General features: G+C 41.1%; 1 protein-coding gene across 1 annotated transcript; it reads right to left on the bottom strand.

The window, feature by feature from the left end:
- Positions 1-843: 843 nt before the first annotated feature.
- On the bottom strand, positions 844-6,986 carry LOC128451076 (tudor domain-containing 6). The gene is made up of 3 exons (XM_053434841.1): positions 3,645-6,986; positions 995-2,264; positions 844-899 (listed from the first exon to the last, which is right to left on the bottom strand). The coding sequence occupies exons 1-3, from the start codon at positions 6,984-6,986 to the stop codon at positions 844-846; spliced, it is 4,668 nt and encodes a 1,555-aa protein (XP_053290816.1).
- Positions 6,987-10,591: the final 3,605 nt, after the last annotated feature.

Raw genomic sequence — 10,591 nt, 5'->3', positions numbered from 1 at the left:
ATATCTTGAGCTTGTTAAAGAGCTGCAAGCATCAGAACTCTAAACAGTTCAGCTAAATAGTCTGTATGTATCTGTGCTTTTTCTAATCTTGATGGGCTTTACAGTTCAGTTTTGCCATTCATCCAATCTGTTTGCAGGACTTTCACTATCACACATTATTCATATACTGTCAGCTCGGCCATCAGGGGGCAGTTTGGGGTTCAGCATCTTGTCTATGGACACTTGGGGTGAAACGTGGATCGAGCTGCCGACCTTCTGGTAAGTTGACAAACAGCTCCATCTGCCGCCTTTTATTCCAACAACAGATCTATTATATATAGGAAAAAACAAAACAGACCCAGGATCTGCGAAATATGTTGCTGTCTGCTTGAAAAATGTCCATAGCTTAAAAAGCCTGCAAAGAGCTTATTTAAATGTGTAGAATCCATTAAAAACCATTAGGTCCAAAATTTGTTCATTCAGGTGTGTTTATTGATACAAGGTAACTACATGACAAGCCTAATTTAATTTTGTTCGTGCCATAAGAGAACATTTTGAAATACAGCAAACATGTTCCCATGAGTCGAGAACTCTCCGTTAAGAGTAGGGTCCTCCTCCAGCAGCCCCGAGCTGAAAGAAATGAGCACATGTTCAAAGCAGAAACATTTCAAAGAGCTTTCATTCATATCCAATATCCGGAAATTGAATTTGCAAATATATGTGATTACATGCCCTTAATGAGTAATTCAACACCAACATCTGCAGCAATGAATTTAAACTTATTACTGCAGTAGTTTTGTAAAATCAAAGGATGATCTTCATGATATGTACAAGGTTAGTCCTACCATTCATTTGCTGGCTTTTTCATTGTCTTAAACTCCCAACAACCTCATTCGTGGGCTTGGTTTCATCCTGAGGCACTAAAGATTAAACAGAAATTGTCATCAAATAAAATCAGTAACTAAGAAAGTTAAAAAGCTCATTAAATGTACATTTTATAAGTATAGTCTCTGACCTGATTCAAAACCTTCTGCCAAGGCAGGATCTGGGTGCAATCCCTTCCAGTACTTCTCCATCACCTCATCTACAACCACCCCCTCACACTCAAGCTCCACTGCATACTGAGGAAAATCCATCTCCGAATGATCCTTCATGCTCAAAACTGTCACTCTGAGTGGTTTATCCACCAGGAGATTGTAGAAGTCATCGTATACTTGTTCGTCCCAGCTGCCCTTTGACTCATCAAATCCATTCAAACAGCACAGAAAGGCCTGAGGAGCCACATCCAGCAGAATCTGAGGCAGTGGTCTCACGTTCTTGAGGTCAATGTCAGACTCATTTCCATAGTCTATAAAGACAACATGAAGACTTTTGTCAGTTCTGTGAATTACTTGAGCTCGATACCACTGATTGTCACTGGGAAAAAAAGCAAGGCATGGACTGCCAGGACCAAGAGTCTCTGGGGAAACCGTGTCCTGCTGGGGTTGTCCCGCTTCCTGAGCAAGAGTTGACAATTTGTTCAGATCCTCAGTGTTGGTGTATTGACACCAGAAGAAACAGGGGTCCACCACACAAGAGGCAAAAACATTCTCTGCCTGGTTTTTGCATATTTCTGGTTTCTTGTACATGCAAGTAGTTGTTTTTTCTTCAGAATCATGAAGTTCTGTCTGGTCGGACCTGGTTTCACAAACCTGGAGAGGGTCTTTTGTTGGAGGGCTCTCAGTTATAACTTGTTCCATGGCAACAGGCTTCCAATATTTCTGCATTGTATCATTTACAACCACGTTTTCACACTCTATTTGGACTGAATACTGAGGAAAATCCATCTCCGAATGATCCTCCATGTTCAAAACTGTCACTCTGAGTGGTTTGTCCACCAGGAGATTGTAGAAGTCATCGTATACTTGTTCGTCCCAGCTGCCCTTTGACTCATCAAATCCATTCAAACAGCACAGAAAGGCCTGAGGAGCAACATCCAGCAGAATCTGAGGCAGTGGTCTCACGTTCTTGAGGTCAATGTCAGACTCATTACCATAGTCTATAAAGACAACATGAAGACTATTGTCAGTTCTGTGAATTACTTGAGCTCGATACCACTGATTGTCACTGGGAAAAAAAGCAAGGCATGGACTGCCAGGACCAAGAGTCTCTGGGGAAACCGTGTCCTGCTGGGGTTGTCCCGCTTCCTGAGCAAGAGTTGACAATTTGTTCAGATCCTCAGTGTTGGTGTATTGACACCAGAAGAAACAGGGGTCGACTATACAAGAGGCAAAAACATTCTCTGCCTGGTTTTTGCATATTTCCGGTTTCTTGTACATGCAAGTAGTTGTTTTTTCTTCAGATTCATGAAGTTCTGTCTGGTCGGACTTAGTTTCACAAACCTGGAGAGAGTCTTTTGTTGGAGGGCTCTCAGTTATAACTTGTTCCATTACTACAGGCTTCCAATATTTCTGCATTGTATCATTTACAACCACGTTTTCACACTCTAATTGGACTGAATATTGAGGAAAATCCATCTCCGAATGATCCTCCATGTTCAAAACTGTCACTCTGAGTGGTTTGTCCACCAGGAGATTGTAGAAGTCATCGTATACTTGTTCGTCCCAGCTGCCCTTTGACTCATCAAATCCATTCAAACAGCACAGAAAGGCCTGAGGAGCAACATCCAGCAGAATCTGAGGCAGTGGTCTCACGTTATTGAGGTCAATGTCAGACTCATTACCATAGTCTATAAAGACAACATGAAGACTATTGTCAGTTCTGTGAATTACTTGAGCTCGATACCACTGATTGTCACTGGGAAAAAAAGCAAGGCATGGACTGCCAGGACCAAGAGTCTCTGGGGAAACCGTGTCCTGCTGGGGTTGTCCCGCTTCCTGAGCAAGAGTTGACAATTTGTTCAGATCCTCAGTGTTGGTGTATTGACACCAGAAGAAACAGGGGTCCACCACACAAGAGGCAAAAACATTCTCTGCCTGGTTTTTGCATATTTCCGGTTTCTTGTACATGCAAGTAGTTGTTTTTTCTTCAGAATCATGAAGTTCTGTCTGGTCGGACCTGGTTTCACAAACCTGGAGAGGGTCTTTTGTTGGAGGGCTCTCAGTTATAACTTGTTCCATGGCAACAGGCTTCCAATATTTCTTTATTGTATCATTTACAACCACGTTTTCACACTCTAATTGGACTGAATATTGAGGAAAATCCATCTCCGAATGATCCTCCATGTTCAAAACTGTCACTCTGAGTGGTTTGTCCACCAGGAGATTGTAGAAGTCATCGTATACTTGTTCGTCCCAGCTGCCCTTTGACTCATCAAATCCATTCAAACAGCACAGAAAGGCCTGAGGAGCAACATCCAGCAGAATCTGAGGCAGTGGTCTCACGTTCTTGATGTCAATGTCAGACTCATTTCCATAGTCTATAAAGACAACATGAAGACTATTGTCAGTTCTGTGAATTACTTGAGCTCGATACCACTGATTGTCACTGGGAAAAAAAGCAAGGCATGGACTGCCAGGACCAAGAGCCTCTGGGGAAACCGTGTCCTGCTGGGGTTGTCCCACTTCCTGAGCAAGAATTGACAATTTGTTGAGATCCTCAGTGTTAGTGTATTGACACCAGAAGAAACAGGGGTCCACCATACAAGAGGCAAAAACATTCTCTGCCTGGTTTTTGCATATTTTCGGTTTCTTGTACATGCAAGTATCTGGTTTTTCTTCGAGATCATGAAGTTGTATCTGGTTTGACTCAGTTTCACGAATCTCGAGAGAGTCTTCTGTTGGAGGGCTCTCAGTTATAACTTGTTCCTCTGCAACAGGCTTCCAATATTTCTGCATTGTATCATTTACAACCACGTTTTCACACTCTATTTGGACTGAATACTGAGAAAAATCCATCTCCGAATGATCCTCCATGTTCAAAACTGTCATTCTGAGTGGTTTATCCACCAGGAGATTGTAGAAGTCATCGTATACTTGTTCGTCCCAGCTGCCCTTTGACTCATCAAATCCATTCAAACAGCACAGAAAGGCCTGAGGAGCAACATCCAGCAGAATCTGAGGCAGTGGTCTCACGTTCTTGATGTCAATGTCAGACTCATTTCCATAGTCTATAAAAACAACATGAAGACTACTGTCAGTGCTTTGAATTACCCGGGCTCGATACCACTGACCGTCACTGGGAAAAAAAGCAAGGCATGGACTGCCAGGACCAAGAGTCTCTGGGGAACCCGTGTCCTGCTGGGCTTGTCCCGCTTCTTGGGCAAGAATTGACAATTTGTTGAGATCCTCAGTGTTGGTATACTGGCACCAAAAGAAATGTGGTCCTACAACGCAGGACGCAAACACCTCCTCTGTCTGCTCATGACAACTCTTTGGCTCCTTGTACGTGCAGATATTCACGCTTCCCTCAAGGCATGGAGACAGGGAAAGTTGTGCTATTTCTGAGTTACTGTGATTTCCTTCTATCAAAGTCTCCGCCATCACAAATTCATTTTCCACGACAATCACATCCAAAGTCTTTCCAAATTCAGTCTCTGTTGCAGAGACCTTAGATAAAGATTCTGAATTCATCTTTACCTCATCTCTAGGGCACATTTCACTGTAGCTATGGTCGCTGTTTTGCTCTGTTGTCTTTGTTAATACTGACCCATTCATGGGGGCTGGCTTTGAGCAATATTCACTTGGCACACAGGACTGTTCTGAGCTTTTAGAAGACAGCTGGTCAGTCTGCTGGTTGAAACCAGTCGTATTTTGTTGTGCCATCTTTGATATCTTCTCTCTGACTAGCACGTTTACATTTTGGACTCCATCAAACAGTTCAACAAGTAGCTTCCCTTTATCCCCCTTTGATACGACTAAAATGGCCAAACTTTGGTCAGTGACAGCGTTTGCAAACCACTGGTTAACTTCCTGAGGCACTTCTGCTGGCACATCCAACAGTCCCAGTGGAACAGCCAGCACAGGGACAGACATGGCAAGACCTCCCTCGGCGGGAAAAGGGGATATATCCGATTTATCAACTGCAACTGTATCACCATAATCCACAAAGTGCACTTTAAGTTTTGGGGACATTTCTACTATTTGACCTCTGTGCCAATGGTCATCATGGTGCCTAGCAAAGCAAATGCTACTAAGTCCAAGAGGGTGATCAGTGCAATGCGGCTGGACAGTCAGTTGTTTGATACCTTCCATCACTTTGTCTAACAAATGAGAATTCCTTACTAGTTGGCAGTAGAAGTGACCAACACTCTCTGAACTGGTAACACACACATTCTCTTTCCCACCCACCTCAATATTGTGTGTGGAGTAATTGAATGAGTCTAATGGGACCTGTGGAGGAGTTTGAATGTGAGCTTCCGTCTGTGCAAATTTCAGGGCCAAACGCTGACATACACTGTGAGCTGGTGTTTCTATATCCACCATGTTTAGCCGCAGACCTTCTTCATCAGACGTCACTCCTCCACCGATCCCATTAACGTTACTTTTACCTCCCACTGTAAAGACATTACCATCGCAATCATGCTCACTGTTGTCTGAAAGTTCTAAGCACACAGGATCATCAGTGCTAGTCGTGCACATATCAGCCAAACTGCTATTGCTGTTTAGGTTTTGGTCAAACGGCAAAGTTTGATCTAGTAAATCATCAACATTTACAGTGACTGTGTTTTGTGAATCTTGTTCATCTCCAGGGGGACTGAGGGAAAGGGAAACTGTTTCATATTCTTCATTTGAGCATGGAAAAAGTCCCACCTTCTCTAAAAAACAACTGTTTATGCATTCGGCATCAGCTGTGTAGAGCGTGGAACGATAGACATCTTGAGATATATCGTGGTGGTGAAACTTGGCCATTAATGTCTGGTGGAGGATCCAGGATCTCAGGTATTCGATCTGGTCTGGATTCCATTCAGTGTCGTTACCGTTTAGTCCGTTAAGAGAACAAACGTATGTGACAACTGGCATTCTCAGAAACTTTCCATGCAGTGGTCTGGTGTCTCTGACTGGGACCATTTCAGTTTTTCCTTCATCCACGTGCAAGACCTCTACAGCAACATCGCCGGTCATGATGGTGTTCTTCAACAACGAGCGATGCCATCTGCCGTTCACATCTCGAGCAGCGCATGGATCCCCGCAGGTCTGTGGTCGCACCTCTCCAAACTCTGAACTCTCTTGATAGTGCTGCTGGATCTGGTCTGATAATATCTTCAATGCCTTGGAGAAAATTAGGAGTCGGCAAAAAATGCTCTGTGGATCAGTTACCTCTGTCACAGTTACAGTTTCAAATGTGTCAATTAACAGTTCTGGGTAGAAGTATTGGTCATGTCTCTCGAGTTGACAGCGAACCTTCAAATTCTGTTCCTGCGTTGTGCGGTAGGCTTCAGACGCCTCTCCTTTGAGTAAATGTATAGATTTCAGTACAAGGCTTTTAAAGTCCTCCCCTGGGATGGTCTGCGGAACTCCCACGTCACAGATGTACTCGGAAATGTTCGGGATGTCAAGGATAATTTTCCTGGCATCCTCTGGCATGAGCACATGTTGAACCATTCCCTTAAATGTATTGCCAGGAAGAGACTTCAAAAACTTTGTGGCTCTTTCTTGCAAATTGTTCTCAGGGAAGATGACGTTTGCGAGTATACAGGACTCGATCTCAGGAGGAAGGAGAGAGCTGTCACTGTGGGCCCACGCTAAATCTTCACTTGTAGCGATGTGGGGCTCTCCGTGGTCGATTAGAAAAACATTATATTCGTCACTTTGAATGGATACAATCCGAGCTCTGTGCCACGTGTCACTGATGCAGGCCAAACAAAGGTCCCCTGGTTTTCCTTCTGATCCATAAAACTTCCTTTTAGGGATCTGAATTTCCTGTTTCATCTGCTCATAAATATGCTTTCTTTCATCGTCCATGTTAACCCACAATTCCACAAGACCACAGCTGGGGTTTAGGTTTACCCTCGTGATGAGAAGACGTACTTCTAATCCCGGTGCTGGAAGCCCGGGAATCGAACACATTGTGGAGGCCAGAGCAAATACACCTTCAAAATAAAACAAAAAATTGTATTCATTTTTAAGAAACACATCTCAGTTGCTAGTCATCATATCAATCAATTTAGAGTGCGGATCTTTAATCATTTCATCATATTTTATTTAATCTTTCACTATTTTCTCATCTGTAACATTTTTTTTCTGTATCTGTTTTTTTTTCTATTGCTGTTTTTACCAATCAATTTAATTTATAAAATGTTTAATTTAATTCACAATTTAAGAGATACAAATTAATGTGAAACAAAGAACTTCAAAAGCACATCCTCATGTTCACCATTTTAATTAATCTACAGAACTATAAAACTACACAAACGCCCCTCAGTCAAAGTTGTTCATTTTACCCTGAAAAATACAAAGATAATAACCAAATAAATAAATAATAACACAACACATATATATATAAAAATAATATATGTCCATAACATAATCATGATCCTACGGTTCTACACAGCTTTGTTTGGGTTGAAATACACACAATACACTTCGACGCTTTTATATAATAATATTATTTATACGAAATTTTCAGCTGAACACACGCTTCTCGTTGCTTCTCACGTGGGTTTGCAGGATCACACATTTACCTTGATGAAGTCAAATCTACTTGGAACAAGAAGCGAACACGTGGCGCTAGGAAACTATTCAGATTCGTTTTCTCACCGTGTTGGTTTCAGAAGTCGTTGATTTTAGAAGCGGTTGAATGGCAGGAGGAGGGGGCGGGACCTTACCTGGGTTTATGAAGACTGTGATGACACAGCACCTTCCTCTGTGGGAGATGTCCCTTCCTCGACCAGCAGGAAGTTTGGGGGTCGATCCACTTGTCCTGACGATGTTTTGTATTTGCAGGCTGCGCACACAGGCTGTCGCACGTCGGTGGGTAAAGTTTACAACGGAAGAGACGCTCAAGTTTGTCGAGTTGGGTAGTTGTGTAGTTGTAGTCTTGAGAACAGTGGCCACTTCTCCCAGGCTTTCATGAATGCAGCAGACAGAGGTGGAAGAAGCAGCTTTTCCATTTGAAACTAAAAATAACTACAACCTGTATTATGACGCATTATATCTTGAACATGTAGAACTCTATTATATTTTGTATTTATAAATATATAAATTAAGAACAAATATATAAATTATAGTATAAATAAGGTGTAAAACAAATTGAAACGTAAAACCTAAATTAAATGTTACTAGAATAATACAAGTATTTGTTTCTGTTGCTGCTTGTTAACTCCACCAAGAATGTTATGTTTATTTACCAGTTTGTTTGAATCGTTTATTAGAAGGATTCATCTAAATTGGCTAAATGTTTTGCACTTTCTTTAAATTCAATATAGGACGTCTTTCAACATTTTTGTTAAAAGTTTAGGGAATATTGCACAGATTTTAATTTCCCACTGTTTAAGATTATGCATATATATACTCCTAATCTGTTCATTGTGTAATTATTTGCATTCATTAATTTATTCTAACTGTGAATCAATGTCTGTCCAATGCTTTTTCTTGCAGATATTAAATCCCTCGTCTTTGTTATCTCACACTTAATCCTCTTGTCGGTTTTATTCTGTTCCCTAGTTTGGTAGATGTACCAATGAAACTGAGAAACAGGACCAGATCCTTATCAAAGGGATTTCTGAGGCGACTGCATATCCATCACGGTTCCGATTTCAAGTGATGAAACAAATCCGGTGACTTTCCTGACTTGCAGATTCTCTTCTTGCCAGGTCGAGTATATGTCACAGTCGTAGTAAATGTCAGATACTTCAAACAATCTGGGCTGTGAAGACGTCTCCGAGCGCTGTATACATTCTTTACTCCTGACCAGGAATCCCCCCCCCCCCCCCTTCCCCTATAAACTTAAACCCATGCATTTTATAAGTGTAAGCACCGTTTCGCCATCCGTGTCTTGTATTTACATTCACATTTACTACTGGGCTGTAAATGTCACAGAGTTGTTTTATAAATAGAAGGACCTGGAACTGGGCTCACCATTATACAAGTTACTGATGGAATTCATGAGCAGCCGGAAAGTTTTCAGCCCAAGAGTATTTAACTGGCATTAACCTTATGTACACAATTAATCATGGATGGTCATGCCTAACTTTGCCTCTATCCTCCTTTTTTATTTTGTTTAATGTGGCTAAAGAAACAATATAATTTCAATTAATTGATGAAATTCATTGATTAACATGCAAGTTATTTTCGAGATTCATATATTTAGGGCATGAGCACCGAACGGTGGGAGGAAATGTAAGGATTTTTATTATTATAATTATTATTGTCACTATGTCATAGTTTCCTGCAGCTCAAGGTGATCTAATCAAGGCTTGTTTTATATGACCATCAGTAAGTCAGTTGACTGTCATAAATGTCTCAGAAATGCAGCAGAACCTGATGTTCGAGAAGCTCGAATCATTTGGCTCTTTTAGTTGAAGCAAATCTAAATTATACATTTGTATCTTGATATGTTTGCTGCTCTACTTGTGGTAAACTAAAGGGTGTCATGCAGCTTGGACTCATGCTGCTGCTCGTTATCATGTATTTAGGACACCTTGTTCCAAACAAGAAGGAGGAACTGACCGACATTTGATAGACGATAAAATTAATATAATCTTACGATGTAAAAGCTTGATCATTCACTGCAGACATGTTTAGACTTTAATTAATTCTGCTGCTGACAGCTCTTCATAGTGAATAGCTCAATCTGATCTGCTCATTGGCCACAATACTAAATCATCCTCTGGCCTAATTTGCATGTGCATATTGAAGGATGAAGTCAGAAAAATTTAGGCTGTGACAATTTCTTCCCTTTGCCCTCATTAGGGAAAACGCTGTGGCCGCTCACTCTCTACAAAGAGAAAACAAACCTGCAGAGGTTCCTCCATCGACTTGATAACATCAAGGCAGAACAGACACAGAATGATGCATGATTGTAGTTCCTGTCTGTCTGATTCCTTCTTCTTCTTCTTCCTCCCAAAGGTCTCTCTCTGTCAGATGCAAGTTATTCTTCAACAAGTCCCTGATAAAGATGATCTGTGGATGATCTTACTGATTTTGGATTACAGTAACGAGGCCTGCTCCATCTTGGTACGTCTTCTTGTGTAGCATGTAGTTTAATAATGGAAATAGATTTACTCGGATATTTTCATTACCCCGCTGACCACCAGGTGGCACTCCTCCTAATGCTCGTCTCTGTTTACATGCTTTTCTTTTTGAAAACTTCCACACCAGAAGGATGTCTCTGATATTGGGGAGAGTTTCTTAGTGCCGACTGTTGATTTCAGTTTAAGGCTTAGAAAAATGTTTTTGTTCCTTGTCCAATTTACCAGATTAACAAACGTGATGCAGAATCTATTTTATATTTTATATTTTATTCTATTGTATTGTATTTTATTGTATTCAAATGTACCGGCTGCTATGACGACTTAATTTCCCCTCGGGGATGAATAAAGTTATCTATCTATCTATCTATCTAAACCTGCATTTTCGTTTTTTAGTAAAGACCAGAGAGGCTCTTGTATCCAGCAGTTCAATGTATAAATTACAAAAATATACATTATTATTTGTATTATTAAGAATATTTA

The sequence above is a fragment of the Pleuronectes platessa genome, chromosome 11, assembly GCF_947347685.1.
Source record: "Pleuronectes platessa chromosome 11, fPlePla1.1, whole genome shotgun sequence".
NCBI classification, from domain to species: domain Eukaryota; kingdom Metazoa; phylum Chordata; class Actinopteri; order Pleuronectiformes; family Pleuronectidae; genus Pleuronectes; species Pleuronectes platessa.
The sequence above is the reverse complement of the archived record's forward strand: the minus strand, read 5'-3'. Positions and strand labels throughout refer to the sequence as shown.